At 43.4% G+C, this 20,860-nt stretch overlaps 2 protein-coding genes across 7 annotated transcripts; one reads left to right on the plus strand and one right to left on the minus strand.

Moving 5' to 3' along the window:
- Positions 1-3,285: 3,285 nt before the first annotated feature.
- Positions 3,286-13,943, minus strand: sf3b1 (splicing factor 3b, subunit 1). 6 transcript variants are annotated; one of them, XM_027026268.3, is made up of 25 exons: positions 13,816-13,942; positions 12,714-12,886; positions 12,520-12,621; positions 12,266-12,380; positions 10,119-10,198; positions 9,777-9,962; positions 9,066-9,306; positions 8,645-8,854; positions 8,407-8,528; positions 8,094-8,291; positions 7,887-7,988; positions 7,602-7,781; positions 7,427-7,513; positions 7,038-7,308; positions 6,704-6,849; positions 6,465-6,611; positions 6,248-6,373; positions 5,918-6,139; positions 5,633-5,815; positions 5,262-5,373; positions 5,005-5,125; positions 4,657-4,788; positions 4,270-4,542; positions 3,960-4,176; positions 3,286-3,873 (listed from the first exon to the last, which is right to left on the minus strand). In XM_027026268.3, the coding sequence occupies exons 1-25, from the start codon at positions 13,907-13,909 to the stop codon at positions 3,715-3,717; spliced, it is 3,999 nt and encodes a 1,332-aa protein (XP_026882069.3). In that variant the 5' UTR covers positions 13,910-13,942; the 3' UTR covers positions 3,286-3,714. The 6 variants fall into 6 exon arrangements, 4 of the variants coding, with proteins under 4 accessions (XP_026882069.3, XP_026882070.2, XP_081576564.1 ...); XM_027026269.3 differs by lacking the exons at positions 12,266-12,380; positions 12,520-12,621; positions 12,714-12,886; positions 13,816-13,942 and adding an exon at positions 10,497-12,208; XR_014125201.1 differs by lacking the exons at positions 3,286-3,873; positions 3,960-4,176; positions 4,270-4,542; ... (14 more) ...; positions 8,645-8,854; positions 9,066-9,306 and adding exons at positions 10,497-10,551; positions 11,055-11,113 and having other exon boundaries at positions 9,801-9,962; positions 13,816-13,943.
- Positions 13,944-15,015: 1,072 nt separating this feature from the next.
- On the plus strand, positions 15,016-20,594 carry coq10b (coenzyme Q10B). Its single transcript, XM_027026291.3, has 5 exons — positions 15,016-15,153; positions 17,631-17,783; positions 18,640-18,832; positions 18,924-19,025; positions 19,270-20,594. The coding sequence occupies exons 1-5, from the start codon at positions 15,053-15,055 to the stop codon at positions 19,435-19,437; spliced, it is 717 nt and encodes a 238-aa protein (XP_026882092.2). The 5' UTR covers positions 15,016-15,052; the 3' UTR covers positions 19,438-20,594.
- Positions 20,595-20,860: the final 266 nt, after the last annotated feature.

The following is a 20,860-nucleotide window of genomic DNA, read 5'->3' on the forward strand; positions in this document are numbered from 1 at the left end:
TCATATATCCATTTTTTTCCGAAAAATGCTGGTTACTTCCTCTGGTTGACTTTTTACTTGTAACGACGCACATACTCATGATTGTTCAAACGCATCGTGATTGTTCACCGGGTGTTTGCGTGATTAGATCTTCTCAGATCTCTTCCGAAATGAGTTTCGGCCGCTAGGGTTGCAAAGAGGAGGTGCACACACAGCAGCCAGAAGACGATGCCATGCAGTAATCATGTCTGCTGTTTGACAAAAGGCACGCCACGGTGACAAAATTGGATCTCTGTCCCGGTCACGGGTTGCCTGTCCAAATTGTGTGATCATATATATATATTTTTTTAAGTTGTTCACGTATACCTACCCCATTTATTTATTAGACTTACAGGACTAGTAACAATTGCCTTCAGAGCCTATGACCTGATCATCTTATTCCCCTCCATTCAGCTGTTCCTTACAAATAAAATAAACTTAAAAAAAAAAAAACGTATAAAGTAAAAAATATGTATTTTCATGGTCAGAAGGTAAATGAAAATCAGTTTCCATAAAATGTCACTACTTCACTAGACTCTCTTCCCTAGTTCTGATGTACCCAGGTCCTGAAGATCACTCTTTTAGGTTTAGAAAATGCTGCCCATATGTGCAGTACAAATGTGGGAATCTAGTCTACTAGAGAGTTCCACACAACCTCTCGCCATTGCTAATTCTGTCAGATTTGTATTTGATATCTGTTTATTACAAGCCTAATAAGTCATTTAATCATAGTGCAGGTGTGCAAGCATAAGGAGAGGAAGATGCTGATCTAGGCCTTTTAAAAAACGTGCATGTATGTATACATGTGCACAGTACAGTGAAAGTCTTCTCTTCACATATCGCAACTTCTTTGTGAGCTGGGATCAGCCATTGCATAGCAGCCAGCGTTAACGGCTTTGCTCATGTTGCATGACAGAGCCAGGATTCAGACCCAAAGTCTTATCCACTGGGCCACCACTAGCTGGTAGAGTACTTGCAGAAGAGTCGGAAGACATTTGTGCTTGCGAACGCCACTCATACAGAAACAGTTGTGATAGAAAGTGGGGGCGACAGATTGTCAAATTATTTTTTCACATACATACTGTACACAGACAAAACAGACATCAGTATGGGCATTTTAGGCCCTTGTTAAGACGTCATACAAAAGATCCGTTTTGTAGTTCATACAAAAGGTAAAACTTCATATATCCTCTCAGGCTATATGCTTGTGTGAAGCAGCTATACACATGATGATGAGAAGTCTGACCAATGGTACCCTGTAGGGTGTGTAAACGTTCAACCGAATGTGACGTTCGAGAAGGCAGGATCTATAAAGAATGGTCAAAGCAAAAAAAAAAAAAAAAAAAAAACTGTAGGAAGCAAATGCTAATATGAAAGGAAAGGCAAATCCCAGACCTTTCAGGGATTTGAGAGATCCCGACCAGGCACGATTTTTAGGTCCCAAAAAGAGGACATATTTGGGGAAAAAGAGGCCATAAGGTCACCCTAGATTAAGCCACATCCAGATGTTCTAAATTAAAAATGCTAAGGCATCTAGATGTTTCAAATGTCTTAACATTCTTATTATACAGGCTACTGCAAGATTGATCTGTTCTTCAGTGCTGTTTCCAATTTCTACTCTATTAAAGATATTAAGACACAAATTATATTGAAAAATACATGAGAAAGAAGTGTCCAACAGGTCTAGTGGCCTCAGAATGTGTAACATATATAGTTTGTTCTCACACGTGAAGATATTCAGTAAAATGTCTTTTTTACCATAAACTGCAATGATCCGTAAACCCAGACCAAACACATTCATTCTGCAACATTGCCTTGGGGTTACGTTTATAAGTGCATATCCATGTGTCTTTCATATATATATATATATATATATATATATATATATATATATATATATATATATATGAATTAATCTTTTTCTGTTGTTGTTTGTCTTTAGCAGCCCTGGCCAGTAGTCAGTAGATCTGTTCCATGATCCCTGTTAATATAAGTGGTAAATAAAGAAACATGGAGTTAAATACATGCATTAAGACTTATTTAACTTAGTGTTATAGTATACCATTCCAGTACTATCATCATTAAGACAGACATCTACACCATATCACCCCTCCAAACTGCACAGGGTTACAAAAAAGGGAAATCTGATGTTTGGGGAAATTTTTACAGTGTAAAGTCTTCCATCCCAGTGCAAAGCATAGTGGTGATATTTTGTGGGGTTTTCTTGTCTTAATTTTCAGAATTGATTTTTTTTCCAACTGAAATTGGTCTTCAAGTAAAGGCATGCTCTCCACCTTACCAAAACCCAGTTTAGAGAGAGAGAGAATTTCATAGGGAAATTGCAGAAAACCTGAAATATACCATCAGGCTGGAAACTGGGAGTTAAACAGTTCTACAAGGAAAAATGAATATTGCCAAATCAACTAATGGACCTGACTCTTGGTAGCAAATCAAAGCAATGGGGTATGTACATTTAGGCAGTTTATACCCCTTAATAGCCCTTCTCTGAAGAGACATTTTCATTTAAGATCAAAATCATTAACCTGAAGTTGTGATGGATGACAAGATTTCTCTTTTTCCCAACAAAATACACCATAGAGCTCCATGTCTGCCTACTGCAGTTGAGCAAATTTTAAAAGGGCCATTAGTATCAGCTCTAACCAGATATTTTTATTATTCCAGGTGCCGTAACCCAACTCCCCGCCCACAAGCAGTGTTATGGTGGGCCCCAGCTAACCATTCTCTATTGCTTTGCCTTTCAGTGTGGCTAGGATGCACTCTCTTGGATGCACAATAATGGATATTTTGTATATACAAGGGCTGAGCTCTTTGCATTGGCAGCTTGCAACCATCGCCTTTTAAAGGCCAGCACTGCCAGTAGAGTGATTTGCTAGTTCCAGATGACCACACTCAACCCTTTCCAACCCATGCCACTTCTCATCTGCTTCCCTTCCCGTGCCTGGGCTGAACGCTGAGATATGAACATCTTAGAGTGCTTTTCGCTCCGCTACACTCAGTGGGGCCAGCTCCCCATTCTGACTGGCACTGTGCGTAGACCATGGCAAGGCGGGTTCTAGTTGTTGGCCAATACTTATACAACACAGCTCTTCGGCTACTGTTCAACAGCCTTTTTTTGCAACCCATGGCCATCAAAATGGGAACGAGCTACAAAATAAGCTATTAAAAGTCAATACCGAGGTCAAAAGTTTGATTTTCAAGAGGTACAGGTTAAAGTCACCAGACTCGATCACAGTAGTGAGCCACCACTTTTGACTTTTAATACACAAGTGTTTATTGAGCCAAACTAAGCAACATCCCAATAACAGACAAGTGGCTGATGAGCAAAGACATAGCTGACAGATCAGAAGAAAAGAGGAAAAAAAAATAAAATAAAAAAAAATCACTTCAGAAGGCATGTTGAGACTTTGCTGCTACAGACTTAACAGTACTTAGCAAATCTGCCACTACATTTCACTGCCATTATTGAGGCATTTTTAAAAACAAATATCCAAGTACATAACACTTTCTGCTTTTTTTTCCTTTTTATTTAATTAAAAATTATTTTCTGATCACAGCATGTAGGGCAGCTGCAAACCAACAGAACTAAAAAAAATAAAACAAACCAAGCCCTATAAACATGGCTGCTAGGACACAATGACAGGGTTATAGAGTGCACATGAAAAGGTGTACATGTATTCACAGGAAGTAATCCAGCTCATAACGAACGTAAGGGTTCTTCTCATCATTGTAGACAAGGGGATAGTGTGCAATCAGGGCATCCTGGGAGCCAATATAGATGGAGTTATAAATCTTCCAGTAGACATCACGCACTTTACGCGCTGGATGAAACAAACCCTGAAAACGGAGAGGAAACATATGTAAAAGAACACCTCCAGCAAGCGGACTCGAGGCGAATGAAGTCCCGTTTAACGCAGCCTTACCTGCAGGCAGTACTGCAACATGCGGCATGGTCCAATAGCCACGCGGAGCCCCTCGAGGGCTCCCATTACAGCTTGGATGACGTGTGGCGACGTCTCGAAGACGTTGGGCCAAACGTAGTTAAGCAAGTGGTTCAGGGAATCCTCGCAGCCAAACCCATACACACCTAAGGACATGTGCTGCACTACGGCGCTGGCGGTCTGCCTGTGCACGAGGTCTCTGGAGGAAGACGACAGGGCACGTCAACGTGGACCAATCCGGAAGTACAATACCCTTTTTTTAGAACACCGGTTGCCTAACTGGTCGACTTACCTGTCCATCAGAGCGTCTTCTAATAACGGGGTGACGGCATAGATGTAGTCCTTGCCCATTTCACCAATATATTCAAACAGGAAGGAGAGGGACTTGAGGACACCATTTTGAACGTTGAGCTCTGGCACGCGGTACTCGTTCATCAGCGCCGGAAGCACAGTGAAGGGCGAGCACGTCTCCGCCACAATGGCTATAGCTACCGTCGTGCACACGCGGTTCTGCCGCTCCTGCACCTTCAAGTTGTTGAGCAGTGTTGCAAGTACATCATGAGGCCTAGGACCAAGCACAGAGAAATTAGTTGGACCTTCTCCCCCCCACCCTCCCTACAACCAACAAAAAAGATGCGAAGTAACAACTCTGAAGCAAAAGGAGCGGTTGTGCTCTCACCCGATGGCCTTGGCAATATAACCAAACGTGTTGACGGTGGCTCGCCGGATTGCCTTCTTATGAGCTTTTAGCAACTCCAGGAGCTCAAAACAGATTCGCATCCACTCCCTGGCAGAGACATACTCTGCACCCCTACAAAACAAAAGCAAAATCATGTTTCACAATCCAAGAAAAGCCAATGAGTCAAATCGAATATTATTTGGCCATCATGTCCCAGCCAAACATCCCGTTTCAATCTAAAATGACTCACTATAGAAGGAAATTGTGTTATGGATTATGTGTCAGCCAAAACTGAAAAGTAAAACTGTCATGAATCAAAACTGACACAGAGTGGGTCAACACACTGACCTGTCAGCAATTCTGCCCACTAAATCAATGCAGTTCTCTTGCACCTTCTCATGCCTGTTCTTCAGGATTGGTGTCAATCGAGGAAGCAAATCTTTGATGGGTGGCGTCATCTTGTGCATACCTGAACGGAAGGATAAAATCAAAATTAAATCAAATGCCAACATAACTCATTGCTTCGGCAGTGACTCTTCGTTAGTTAACCCCCAAGATGCGATTGTAATACATCTTAAAAGGCATCCACATACTAGATTACGCACCAATCACGTTAACAATAGCTTTTAGGGCTCCAAGGATGCTTCCAAGCACTTCAGGGTACTCTTCTCCCAGGTATTCGTACAGTACTACACCCAAATGGCCCATTAGTTTTTCCTGCAACGAAAAGAGGTCAGAGTTACACGTCAAATAAAAAAATTTATGGGTGTTTTTTACAACACAAGTCACAAAACAGCTTTACAAATGTAGGGGCCCAGATCCCTGATGAGCAAGCTGGAAGCCACAGTGGCAAGGGGAAAAAAAAAAAAAAATCTCTGGGCAGAATGTCAAACATGGAGAGCAGGACTGGTTGATGGTATCCAGGGAACATTCAACCCAAAATAATGTTTGGTGTAAGAGTTGATTTGTCCCTTACCTCCTGACAGGTCTTCATGACCACAGCTGTGCGGGAGATGAGGTCAGCAGCCTGCTGACGGACTTTGGCAGATTTATTGTTGAGACGCCACAGGACGGTACCGCAGATCTGGGGCAGGTAGGGCTTGACCCGCTTGCCCAGAGCGTTCACCACTGTGCCGAAGCCATTCAGCATCACAGAGTCCTGGTGGACGGAAGCAACGTTGCTCGTTTAAAAATGTGAACACCAGTTCCCACCAGATAAAAACGTTACAAATCAAGCCATTTTCTAAGCCCGGTAACCCACCTCCGTGGTCTGCTCTTGGAAGGCGTACAAGATGCCGTCGATAAGCTGCTCCTCCAGCTTGTGGTCGATGTCGGCTGCGCCCAGGTTGCCCATGATCTTCTCGATGGTCTCCATCACCATCTTTCGGTACTGTTCGGCTTCGTCCTTCAAGTCGTCCACGATACGCGAAATGATCTCCGCTGCCCCGACTTTGTTGGCCAGCTCTACTGTAGTGTCCACTAACTAGATGAAAGGCAAAACAATCCAGTGAGTAGGCACACCATTACAAAACAACCAACTGTTAAACATTTGGAAGTAAATTTCCCCCTCAGAAAGAGCAGCTCAGTATACCTGTCTGTAATTACGCCTATCTAAGGCCATACGGTGTTGCCAGAAGTGCTTAAAGAAAGGGGGCAGGATCTCGGTTTTGATGTAGTTGGCCTCCACACCATCTGTGCCACAGCACTGTTTCACCACCTGAAACACAAAGGCACACACACAGGCTTTGGTTCGTCTGGGACGTGTGACGAAAGAGGCCTTTAATTCTGCCGAAGCGTTATTTGGATACCTTCAACACGATCTTCTTCATCTCCTCGTCTGGAGACTGGAACTCTCTGATGAGGATGAGCATCACCTCCCTTGTGTAGTAGTTGGCGTACTCGGCATCCATGAGAGGAATCAAGTATCCAATGGCTTTCAAGAAAGCAGCCAGACCCTGAACAAGGACAAAACCAAAACATACGGTTATGAAGCTGCAGCTCTCCCCGACTCCCAGAGATGCTGTCCCCTCCCAAACATGATGCTCACCTTGCCTCTGTGTTGCCTGATGCCCTTCCAAAGGGGCTTAAGCACAGAGTCAAAGGACTCGATACCGTAGGGTGTGGCGGCCTCGGCAAGAGCAGCAATAGCCAAAGCGCTGATGGTTCGCACCTTCTGCTGCTCGTCCACAAGACCTGGGAAGAGACGAGCGAGATGTTATGGGAAGGGCTACAGCCAACCACACATTTCACAATTAACAGTTCTGTTGTAAGAAACTCAAATAATTGAGTGTACCCATATATATGACATCAACTTCTATGCACATCTAAAGATCAGCATAATTTAATGTAGTTTTGCATTAGCAGCAATATTCAGTGCTGACCGTGTTCAATAATCTCCACCAAGCTGCGGAGATGGGGTAGGATGGCACAGCCCATGAGGATGGCGATCTGCTGCACGATCTTGATGCCCGTGTGGCGAGCCTGCCAGGACTTCTTGCTTTTGCACACGGCCTTGAGGAAAGGCAGGAGTGATGGGATGCCCAAGGCAGACGCCACCACGGCAAAGGCGCGAGCAGTCGTGTTTCTCACATACTCGTCCATGTTGTCAATGTCCGGCCTCATTGTGGAGATCATGGTGGCCAGACCCGCAGCCTGTGGAAGCAAATAGGTTTTCGTAAACATCCGACACCAACAACGATAAAACAAAACAATAACTGTGCATTGTATGTGGCACATGCAGCGCAACATGCCAAGCAGGGTTACCACCTACCTTTGCCAAGTTGGAGATGATCTCTCTGCCCTCCACTCTAGCATAGTAATCCTCATCTATAAGTAAGGGCTCAATCACCACAAGGATCTGCAAGAAGAAGCGCAGTTCAACAAAGACTGGAAAAAACTTAAATACAATGGTGTAAGTACTTGTCAGTATAGCATGTAAAAGTCACCTTGTGGACATAGGGTCGAACCAAGTCATCCAGCTTGTACAGGATGCGATCGATGACCTTCACCAACAAGTGGCGTTCTTGGTCTTCCAGAGTAGGAGACATGAGCAGGGGCAGGATCTGGTTGAAGAGGGGGCCGGCGCCAAACTCCCGGGCTTTGTCTGTAATCTGCCTTAGGGCTGCCTGAGAGTACACGAGAGAGACCGTGCCCATGGTCATTAAAACGGTTCCCTTGATTAGAGCAAGTAGCCAGAGGACAAGAGCCACACAGAAACCAGGGTACCGTACCTTCCTCATGGGAGGGGTGCCATTCTTGATCTTCAGAAGCAGCTTCATGATCTTGCGCTCCTTCTGCTCCTCGGGGCTCAGGGTGGACTCGTCCACCTCCACCTAAAAAGGGACAAAACCTTATAAAAACACCTGAAGTGCACAGCTCTCTGATGGGAACACATCACACGGGGAACGCACAGGACCGAAGGACGGGGACACACTCACAAGAAGTTTGTCAAAGTACTGGATGTCGTCTGGTTTGAGGAAGGGCAGATTGCCCGACGGCTGGTCATTCATCTGTTTCATGGACCGGTCCTCAGTCTGCATATGGAAGCCAGTCATGCCGCCGATGGGAGTTGGCGTGGCGGTCAACTTGCGGGCAGGCGTGCGGATGGGCACGTAGCCTGCTGGTGGGGGCAGCACCTGGTAGGAAAAGCAACCAATGAGAGCAGTTAATAATCTCATGTCGTCCAGCAGCACTAAGCATCGTCAGCAAGACGACGCAATCTCTACTGAGTCTAACTGGTGTCCAATATACCTTGTAGCCTTCAGGGAACATGGCGTCCAGCTCCTCATCAGTCAAAGGACGGTTCCTTTCATCAATCTCCCTTTCCCAGCGCCAAGCCTGCAGTTGCTCAGGGGTCATACTCATCAGATGACCTGGAAGAACATACATGTAGAGTCCATTACCATTGCACACAACCAACCAAGAAACCCTCCCCCAAAAAATAAGAGCCATTATTAAAACACCATGTTATGCTATTGCGGAGCCATACCTGGAGTAGGAGTGGCCATGTTCATAGCAGGGGTGCCGATAGGGGTCTTTCCAGGGGTAAGCAGAGGAGTAGAGGAGCCCACCTGACTGGCAGGAGTCTCGTCCCACCGGGACTTTCGCTTACTGGCGGGTGTCGGAGTCTCACCCACAGACTCATCCCCCCTGTCTGTGCGAGGGGTTTCAGCCCAACCACTGCCGTGACCAGGGGTCTCTGAAAATGGGTCAAAAGATTATTCAGTATAGAACATTTACCAACTGGAATTGGCACAATCATGTCAACAGATCATATTTTTAACGCAACAATGTTTTACCACTTTTCAAAGTGGCTTCACCAGTTCTGATATCAAATGTCTGCATTTTTTTTTTTTTTGATTCAGCATCATGGAGCATCAAACAAAACAATAAAGGCAAACGGCACATACCCCTCTCTGTCTTTGGTGTCTCATCCCAGCGATTCTTGCGCACACTGGAAGTGGCGCCGCCATGGCCAGGCGTGGCATGGCCAGGAGTGTCCCCTCGGCCGGGGGTGGCAGCCCCTGCAGGGGTGTGACTGGGGGTGGGCTCCCACATGCGGGTGCTGGGGGTTGCTCCTGGCGTCTCACTACCCTTAGGACGACCAGGTGTCTCGTCCCAGCGACTGTTAGAAGGGGTGTGTCCTGGTGTCTGAGGTGTAGAGCAGGATATAAAGCATTCCATAGTTTGCAACATCATACCAGGGGAAAAGAGGATGTGGTAAACAACCAGCCTATGCTTGATCACTTCTTAGAAACCGTTTTACAAAACCAGATCAGCCCTTTGAACTACAGTGCTTATGGGAAATCCTGTCTCCGACCCAACATTGAAGGCTCCAAGATACTGAGGAGTGATGTGGTATAAAACGATGCATAAAAATAACTGTACTCCTACTCCATGTACACCTCTGCAATAGCATTCAAACGGCTGACTGCTTTGGCATTACAATTCAAAGCTGAACAGATGTGGATGACATTCAGCTTAACAACGTCAGTACCTTGATGCAATCTATGAAAGTTTTTTTTTTTAAGAACAGCAAACGACTTGCATTCCCAGTCTCAGCATCATTTGGGATAGACTAAAATGGGTATAAACAAGTGTGTGTGCGCTTGTAAACCTACGTCTATGGCAGAATCTGCCTGATCCCAGCTGGACACTTTTTTGGGTGTGGCGTTTGGTGTTTGGTCAGCAGTCTGGTCCCAGCGGCGCTTGCGCTTGGGAGCGGCAGCTTGAGACGCGGCGGAGCCATTCACCGCTTTCAGGTCCCCTGACTTTGCCTTTTCTACCATTTGCAGCCTGATTTCTCTCTGTGCAAAGAAAGGCGAGTTCAGAAAAAAAAGCACATGCTGCAAGAACAGAATTATGAGTTGCCCGAGCAACTCCATGCATGTAGGTGTTGATTAACACGCAATAGAGGGGGCCCGACCAGTGAGCGAGAAGAGGGGAAAGCGTGCACTGGGTACCTCCTCTTTGGAGAGCTGCTGCTCCTTCATCACGTCCATGTAGGTCCTGACCTGCATCTTGGGATCCGGCGTTTTGCCCCCTGCGCGAAAGAGCACCAACAAAATGCGAGCCACTTAGCCAGGAAAGCATGACAGGCGGCACGTCCACACACACTAAGCACTAGTCAACTGGCCCTCACTCTACGCCACAGATCTGACCTTATCACAAAGTTTTTATTTAATGTCCTCTCGCATAACAACCTAGCACTAAACACTCCTAACATTCAGTGATTAAGAACAGGTAGGTAGATAGAGGTTGCTGGATCTTTTAACAGAAAAGGAGAGGATATAGCCATCATTTGTTGCAGGGTCCTGGGCTGTGCTCTCCAGAATACGTACACTTTCAGTGCCAAGGGTCCTTCTGCAGTCAGACTTCAACCGGCAGAAAAGAAGCCTAGAAAATTTCTCTTTACCATTAGTAACACTTTGGAAAAGGGTTTGAACTCACACACAACAGCATACCACCTGTGATGCTCATGTCACTCAAAAAAAAAAACCCCTCATTATACGCAAACCTCACATGGGACTACAATCTAATTAGAATTACAAAACAATACAAATTGGTGTATCGCAGGCAAAAAAATATATATATACCCTTGTGAGAATAATAGTTAAAATTTGATATGAAGCACTGAAGTTCGTTTTTTTTAAGTAGCTTTGGATACTAGGATCTTGAATTTCTTTAAAAAATTAAAAAAGGGGGAGGGGGTTTTATATCAAACCAAAAGCCTAAAAGATGTACAGGATAAAACAAATGAAAAAATAAAGGCAGGGGAGGATGAGGTCATATGGCTACTATATTAGAATGCAGGGTTGCAGAGACTGTGGTGTTTCCCCCAGAAATATAGTCCTAAATCTGATCAACTCGCTTCATTTTTTTTGTTCACCATAACCTACACAGGGATGAGGTGCTGCACCCTTAAGAGAGTGCAGACAGGACTGGCAAAGCAGTACTGCTGTAGGAGAGAAATTAAGGACAGTTAGTATGGGCCTGTGGAATCTTTGTACACAGATTCTTTAACATATATTTCTATTTTAAGATAAAATAGAAATATATTTACACAACACTTTATATAGATGAAGCCCCTGTCTGGGATTAACTACATGCAAGGTAACTGATCCTTATCAATACTTGCTTCTACCCCTACACAAATACTTGCGTGTGATGCAGATGTGTGTAAAAAAAGCTGTCCTCTGTATGTGAAGTCATGTACTAGTGAATGAGTTTACCTGTTTTAGACTCCCAAACCCACCAATCTTAAGTGCAGAGTTTAAAAGACTGCTTTATACTCATGCTAGCAAAAGCAACATACCTCATCCTCTAATTTCCTATCAGCTTTTTAAATGGCCACATTATGTGAACTTTGCAGCAATACTAGTGAACTGGAATCCGTGGTAGAGCACCTGAGCAACATTGTCATGTGACTGGCTAATAGAAAGTTTTTTTTGCTCAAACCTGGCAAATGAACTGCAAAGAGAGCCAGTAATGAAAAACACTACTGCCACAGCACTGCTTCCCAAAGGTAAAAGCAGCAGCACTCCCAAAGTACAGTGTTTGAGTTTGTCCTTTGTACAGATCAGGGTCTTGGTTAGGATCACCCTCTAAGCTAAAATGAGAATACAGAAAATCTTTTGCAGCCAGTGGTTATTTTAATTCATAAAGCTCTAGTGTTCGATCTGCCTGGTATAGCTGTTTTATCCCAGAAACACCAGAACACATACTGATCCATTAACCCTTCGAAACAAACTCACACCTACCTGCAACCCACGTCTCATTGGGTATACTAACTTTTGAAATACCACCACCACCCAACTAACAGTTCCCATAGACACATCTCAAATACAGCAAACACTGAATCTATTATTAAATTTAAAATCTCATTTAAATCTGTCCAATTATGTCCAACATTGTAACAGGTGTTCAGAGGAGTAAGGTAGCAATACAAGGAAAGGCTGGGGAGCAAGTCTGGGGAACAAGTTGTTGGGTAGCGCTCAAAGGGTTAATCACCAACAAGGCTGACCTGGACCAGTATTGGGAAATATAAGTTTGTACTAATCAGCATGAACAGGGATGGGATTATGACGGAGATCGATGGTGTGACATTTACCATCTGCAAATGGGTCGTGCCGCTCAGGGGAGATGATCATCTTTTGCCTGCGTTTCTTGTACTCGTCTTCACGGTCTGAAATCTTCTGTGGTCGGTGTTCAGCAAAAGGATCATACTACAGAAGAATGAATTTACCATCAGCGGAGTCGCCACTTGCATACACATTAAATGCAGACTGAAAACGAAGCTGAGCCAAATCACATCTTATGTACTAAAGAAAGCGGAACAAATGTAAAAAAAACCACATAAATTACCTGTTCGTCTGATTGGGGAATGGAATTGAGAATGGCCACTGGAGCATGGTACCCTGGCTTCTTCTGCCCAAGCAAACTTGTGGAAGAGTCCTCTTCATCATCCTACAGAGAGCACATGGATTTAAACCTGGCAACACTTCACTACATCTGTATAGCTTAAATTAAATCAAACATGAGAGCACCAACAGACTTACATCCTCCTGTTCATTAGCGGCAATTGAGGTGACATAGCCGGCAAAACGGCTATCGCTGCCTCCGTAAATCTCCTGGTCGTAGTACCCTGTGGAATCCAGGCCGACACCCTGCTCTCCCTCCTCCAGCAGGGCTGCCTTCATTCCCTGGATTTCCAGGATCTGCGCCTCGATGTCTGAAAAAAGCGACAGTCCACAAAGTTACAATGAGATCCGAGACATTTAGTTGCGCTTTCCGAGTCCGAGCAAATCCGCAAATCTTCCTGCATAGCTAATCCGCTAGCTACATCAGTGCCACGGGTAACACCTGAGCTCCTAAACAACACGGTCGACTAAAACGGCGCATACGTTCATAGAAACACGTCTTTGCTGCTCGCCTGCATTAAACCTGGAAGGCAGTAATAACTACACAACCGGCTAGATAACTGAGTTTGTATTACTATTAAGTGTAAAATGCGTGAACCAACACGGAATCCGCCACACACACACACACACACACACACACGATACCGTTAGCAACCTAGGACTACTTATTCAAAGTCCAAACGCTTGGTAGGAAGATAGAGAAGACTCCAATCTGGACAGAGAATCCTAGCGTCGGCTAGCTAAGTTAGCTATTGTTTTGGTGCAACGAAGTGCGCCAGCTAAGGCCGTTATTTCCGTGCATAGGACATGTAGGTAGGTAGGTAGAAACATCCAGCTGTCGCCATTTTGAGGAGGCCGTTAGCTCGTTAGCTATCGGCTAGCTCGCCATGCTAGCCAGCGTTACGTTATTTGTAGATCCTCAGATTAATCCTTGCTTATTAACAACTATTCAGCACCAATAGATTTTTTAAGATCAACCGTAATTCATGCGACACTAAACACCAGGCGTGGGGCCTTAATCGAGAAGCTACACAGGTCGGCTAACACGCAGTGCGTTGTCGGCCCAGCCGTGTAAAGGCTCAGGCGCCATATTCTCCTCAGCGTTCACATCACTGTCCACCGCAAGGATGCTGCGCTCGGCAAAACAATAACGTGAACCACATAAACCTGACTACTTAAAAACACCTACAGAACACAAACGAAGATAAAAGTATGGTGAGGATTCCTGAAAGCCACTCACCTTCGTGCGTCTTGGCGATCTTCGCCATCTTTGTGTCGATACTGAACGGCTGCCGGAAGGCCTCGGGTCTCTTCTGCGTCCCACAGCGGCGCATGCGCGCTAAAACGTTGGGCGTGGACGCACGGCAAACGTAATAATGATGACTGGAAAATGAAAATAAATGCTAAAGGAATAAGGATGAATGGAATTTCGGTTTCAAACGATCGTACCAGTCGACCTTTATATATAAAAAAGAAAGGATGTGGATTCACACCGCTACCTATATAAAGCTTTATATGTTTTATATGCTTTATATGTTATTTTCCAGTAGCGGTGGCATTTACACATCTGTTGTTGAAGACGGGGGTCTATCTGAGGTCCTGCGAATGTAGTTGTTTTTTCTGTAGTCACTGGGTGTCTAGGGAAATGTACTTTGTAAATGGACACAATCTGAAGTGTTGTTCTAAAACAAAATATAGAATAGACTTTTTGGACAATAGCAAAAGTGTTATGTAAAATACACAATACAACAACAACAACAATAATAATAATAATACCAAAAAATACCAAAAAAATACCAAGAAATAATACCAAAAAACCCAACTCGATTCAGAGACAACTATCTATGTTTGAATGAATGGTTGTATATATATATATATATATATATATATATATATATATATATATATATATATATATATATATATATATATATATATATATATATATATTTTCTCCCTATACACCCGTTTTTTCTCCTCAGTTTGGACAGAGCACTCCCAAACCATTTCACTGCGAGTTATACTGTGTATACTGTTTATGTGACAAATAAACCAAACTTGAATGAATGCCAGAGAATGCGATATTCGTACACAATTTTCGTATACGTCTTGAGTGACGTATTACATTTAAGATGTCTTTTTATACATATTTTTCGAGCACAAGAGCTTTTGCATTGCGTCCTTAACAAATTTAGCCGTAACCTTTAGTAGACATGCACCTCGGCTCGCCTAGTCCGGGCAACTCAATCCCGCATCTCGTGACATTTCTGCGCACGCACCCATTCCGCGGAATAAACCCCTACGTCAAGAGAGAGGAGTATGACAGACATGCAACTCAGCCAATTGACACGGCCCACACAACGGCCTTGGCCCAATGGGGTTGTCCGGATGGTAGGGTGCGCCCCGGTAAAGGGCGGGCCTTGGCGTCGGAGACGTAGTTAGCTGGGGGGAAGGTGAAGTTTAGACAGAGCGGAAAAATGGCGAGAGGTGCCCGGTGTTTGCGGAGAGCCGTGGCCGAGTGTATTAAACAGTTGCCGTCCACAGCCACTCGCGAAACCTCGAGAAAGAATGGCGTGAGGTAACGAGTGATTATTATACATGAATTCACCCGTTTTCACGGTTCGCGTAGCGAGTGAAAGTCGCTAAGAAGTTGTGTCCGATAGCCTTAAGGTAGCTAGCGTTAACTGGTAAACCTAGCAACGCTAACTAAAACAGTTTCTGATGGCATATAACATTTAACAGAATGTCGAACATTAACGTGGTCAACCAGCTACCTTGCTCTTTACTGTACAAGCTGAATTGGGACTTTAGCTAGCTAATGAAACGGGTTAATTCTAGATAACCTCTCTTGTAATGATGACCAGCTGTTATCTAACCTATGCTAGGTGATTTAGCTTCAGTTGCGGTGTAAGATGTAATCTTGAGTAGTTAGCGCTAGCTAGTCACGCGATGTATCCTGGCCGGCTGCAAAATGTTACCTAAGTCAAGTTACCGTTACGTGACATAGCGAAAGTTTAACTGGCAAGACTAAGTATACATGGATTGTCCAAATCCACTTTGGTATTTTTTTTTTGCCCCTTGCAAGTTTCTGTCAACCGTTTAAGCAGCGTAACCTGCATAGCTGTTTTGCAAGGCACGCGTGTTTTCCCCTCGGGCTAACAATACTAGGGATAGCTAATTAAGGTGATACAGATCTAGGCTACACCCTTTGTTACTTTTGTACATATGCGTTTAACAAAGTGATTTGTTATCGTATGGACATTGCCCAAATCTCTAAAATGTAAAGCAGTCTTTTATCTAGCCTAAGACCTGTGTCTTGAATAGGTCTTATAGCTGTTCTTCACTCTTACAGATGGCCTGCAAGCTGTTTGCATATCTTGTCAAGGTATTTAAAAGCTCTCGGTGAAAGTTAGATCAGCGACGCAAGCTGCAGTGATATGAGAGAAGCGAGTGTATTGGGACCGGTGCGTGAGGGAAGCGAGTGTATTGGGACCGGTACGTGAGGGAAGTGAGTGTATTGGGACACATTTGTACCAATGGAAAATTATGGCATGGGAAGCTCCTACACTTGGCTCCTAATCCAAATCCATAGTAGTGGCCCTTTCGTCATATTTGGCTGACGGTCATCCTGCTACCTATACACTGTCATCGATACCCAGAGCTTGACATGGAGCAAATTCTTTTTGAAATTTTTATTACAGAGGTCCAACACCCATTACTATTGTCTTTGTATGATATGAGGGAAGTCATGACATGAGTCTCTCTTTCAAGCCAGAGCAATTTTACATGGGTACTTTACAGCTGTAGTATTCCGTTGTTGTTGCTGAGTCCTTTCAGCAACTGGATTTTGTGTTCTGTGACACATGAGGTGTTCATTCTTGACATGAAGCTTGTTGTGGCGGTTAACCTAATTCTGAGTTCAGCGTCAAATGCAAGTCCTAGGCATGATGTGACCTAGGTCACTGTGAAAGCTCTGTAGCACATTTCTCTAGTGCAGCCTTTTGTACCATGTGCTGTCTGGAACTGCTCCTCTATCTTCATTGTTCAGTATTTGTACAGATCATGTAATGTGCACTGTAAGAACATAAAAGTAGTCTATGAACCTTCCTGCTGCATGTGGGTCAAGAAGGCAGGTATGAAGCTTCAGCAAAAATACTTGGAGAATGACAGTGAAGAGGTATTGAGCTGTTTGACAGAAGTGACTTCTGTCAGACCACACATCTCTGGTGATGAAAAATGGCATACTTGAAATATTTTCTGTGCCCAGAAATGGTGTCAATTTTCAGCCACTTTTTTACCTTCATTTATTTGTTTAATGTCACAACAGTTTATTTCCAGTAATTTATTCTCTACCATAAAATTCACCAGTAGTAAGTGTTATTAGATATCAGCTATTAACTGATAAATTGAGATTATGTGCTGTTACCTTTGACCTGTCATATGGTCACATTCCAGACGGTAGGCTAAATTTATCATGTCTCTGTCTTTTTTTTTTTTTTTTTTTTTCTTTAATTGTGCTGAAGTTTATCCAGTATCTGTTCATTCATCTGAAAGGAGTTTCCTGGACAATCGTATGGCAGTGTTTTTCTTCTTTGATACACTATTTGTATAAATCAATTAGCCTGGGTTGTATGTAGAGGCAAACTTGGTAGGGTCAATGACCAGTTACCATCTACTGCTGTCTGGTCCTATGCTGCAGCATTGGATGTATGTGTGATTCACAGGAATGGGTTTATTGTGGAAGGACAAACGGTTTGAGACTTCATGCACTATGGTATCTATTGATAGTGTTATTAATGCACCCCTAAAGAAAATGTGTGTGTCTAAAGTATTGACTGGATGGAGATGGCTCAAACTGCAAATGTTATGAGGTGCTCATGTTTAACTCCATTTTGGTAGTTTTAGAATGTTAAAATCTTCTGAGATTCCCTATGTCTAATTTGTTTGTTTCCATATGTAATGTCTAGCATTTTGTACAGTTCCATCTTTTTTTTTTATTTTTAATTTTCCTATTGTGATGTGGGTTTCTGATTACTGACCATTTATTGTGTACAGGTACTTGTCCTCATGTGGGATTCTGATGACCAGGGTGCCACTGCTGGTAACAGCATTACCTGCTCGTGCTGCAGTCTCTCAATCCAGAAACTTTTTCAACCTCGTTGACTCTTTCAACAAGAGGAAAGAATACTCTGAGAGACGTGTCATCGGGTAAGATGCAAAACCTGCCGTGGCTGTTGCATGAGACATTAGCTATTTTTATTCCAGTCTCCAATTAGCTTATGCCCTGATGTCCCATCACAGCACACATTGGTAAGGTAGCTAACCTTAGCACAGCAGTTATCTGTGCTAAGATTAGGGATTAATTCAGTTTAGAAGAGATTGCTCACATCCTCATGTGAAAAGTGTTGATAATGGAAACATGAAGTGCAAACTGGACTGAATATTTATATAGTCAGACTAGTGTTGTAAGTCACATTCCACATTCACTTGACACTATACATACAAACTGCTGCAAGCTTGGACTCTGAACTCTAAGAACTTCTGGCTAATGCAGAAATTGGGGAGGACACAGCATGATATAAAATGGAATTTTAAGAGATCTGCAAACTCCTTTAGGCAGTATTTAGTTATTTTTTATAAACTTCTCATGACGCAGCTTGTTGATCTTGGCCATTTTAAAATGCACACATTCTGTGTGTGTGTGTGTGCGCGCGCATGCACGCATAAAAAATGCCATGAAGACACGAGAACACCTTTTAAAGGTTATCTAGTTAATTGATTCTAAGCCTGTAGTGCTTGCATGGGTAGGAATAAAAACACCATTCTAGTTTGATACCTATATAATTTGTTCATTTACTGTCACACACAGTTTCGTAACAGCCTGAAACAAACTTTGTGAGGGCTAATTAGTCTTTTGCCACATGTTTGACATTTTCTGACTGTTTGTTTTTGTGTTCTGAAACCTCCACTTTTTGTAACGTTTGCTCCATGTGTGTCCATAAATGCTGTCTCTCTCATGCCCTTCTCTCCATGTCACTCCTCTGTCTCTTTATTTCTACCCCAGGTATTCCATGCAGGAAATGTATGAAGTGGTGGCCAGGGTAGAGGACTATCTTTTGTTTGTGCCCTGGTGCAAAAAGTCAGACGTGGTATTCCGACGCACTGGTTTCTGTAAGGCAAAGCTTGCTGTGGGTTTTCCTCCTGTGGTGGAAAACTATACATCCCTTGTTACAACTGTGCGCCCACATTTGGTCAAGGTAGGCCCTTTTTGATGCATTATGTGATCTATACCTTTTTGAGAACAAGCTACTCGGACCATGCTGAACACTTATTTTTTCCTCCCACCAGGCTTCATGCTCGGATGGTAAACTCTTCAACCACCTCGAGACAGTGTGGCGTTTTAGTCCGGGCCTTCCTGGATATCCTCGTACATGTACTCTGGACTTTGCTGTTAGTAGCACTTGTATATTTTTGTGCTTAGCATGTGTTGGGCCTGGGTGAAGCGTTTCTCCAACTAGAAAACCACTCCTTAAAGGAGTGAAATGTGACAAGCATTGTGCGTTTGTATTGGGGGTATGCAGGTGCTGTTGATGCAAGTTGTTTGGGGCATTTATAGCTAATTATACTACTGCATTTATCGCAGATTGAAAACTGACATTTGTCCCCCTTTTTTGTCTTTCCGTCTGCGATACAGATTTCGTTCGAGTTCCGTTCCCTCCTGCATTCTCAACTGGCCACCGTGTTTTTCGATGAAGTTGTTAAACAGATGGTGTCTGCGTTTGAGCGGCGCGCCTGCAAACTGTATGGCCCCGAGACAGAGATCCCGCGAGAGCTCATGTTCCACGAGGTCCACCACACGTAGCCTTTCTCTGCACTGTGGGGTCGTCAAGACGGGAGGGCATTCTGGGGTTCCAGGAAGGGTTTTATTGCGTGTGGGGGGGTGAGCCTTATAGAGACAACTTCATGTGCCTCTGCAACTAGAGTGCCTGGTCCAAATGAAATATTTGATTTTAATTTTTTTTTTTTTTTTTTTTTTTTTTTTTTTTCTCTTTTAATTATTTGTGGCTGGATCTAATTTTGGGGTTTGATGATGTTTGGCAAGCCCTCCTCTCTGCCTCACTCCTGTGAGTAACATACTTTTGGAGTACACTTGAGCTAATATCCGGATTTCAGTTGGAATGAGCCATTGTTCTGAAGAATCTAAGTTGACTTTTGAATTATGACTTTTTTTTAAAAAATGATCACTATTTGAGCAGAGCAGGACTGGATGCAGTGAGGATGATGTCCATCATCTGTAGACACCACCTGTATTTATTGAAAAGCTTTTAGGTATTGTATAAAAGGGGGAAAAATGAGACTTCATTTCGGTGCATAGTACAGTGTATTTATAAATTGACTGATACTGCAGCCAATTGCACACATTCAGTCAAAGCTGCATGCAAGACTGACCAGCAGGAAGTTAGAGCCTTCTGCCTCACAAGTGCCGTGAGACGCAGAGACTGAAAACCAGAGTTGTCCGTTGTCCGTATCAAGGGACTAATTGGTATTTTTCGTGTAATAGTGTGCAATATATTTGTAAAGATTGATTTTCAAAGCCAATAGTACAGTGCATGTCAGGATATCCACTGCTGGAAGGGCCCAAACGCTGGGAGGGCAGAAGGGCGATCTCCTTCACGGCTCCCGAGCGACTGCTGTAGCTGTGGGGTATCTGCAACCCTAGACCTGAAAGATTCCAGTTCATACCCAGTTCCCTGACTGCCGTTTTACATAGCAAGATGCATTTTATTTATCGTTATCTTAACATGTATGCATTGACAACATACAAAATATTTATTTTGGTTATGGGAAAACCACATGTACATAAATTATGTAAGACCACAATAGAATACAGTGTACAATATTTTTTTGGTTGTCATTTCTTGTAGAGGGGATTATTTTAGTGTTAATTAAGGTGTTTAATGAGTGTGTTGTGTATGTATCCTGCCTGCATGGTTTATAAAAATTTTCTATTTAAAATCAGCCTTGCCGTCTGGTGTGGTTTGTTCACAGTGCTGCCAACAATTCTATATAATGTGTGTTTTTATATATATAAAACACATTTACACACACTTTTTTTATTCTTTTTATTGAAGACTTTGACAAATTTAAACATGAATAACAAGGTAACAAAGAATAACACAACTCTATTGTTTTGTAAGTGTCCAGAAGTTCAAAATGGCAAAATCCATGTTTCATAAGTGTGTGTGTATAGCTTTGCTGATAATTAACCCAAAACAGCACAAGGT

This window comes from Electrophorus electricus, chromosome 9, assembly GCF_041902795.1.
Source record: "Electrophorus electricus isolate QZ-2024a chromosome 9, ASM4190279v1, whole genome shotgun sequence".
Lineage (NCBI taxonomy): Eukaryota > Metazoa > Chordata > Actinopteri > Gymnotiformes > Gymnotidae > Electrophorus > Electrophorus electricus.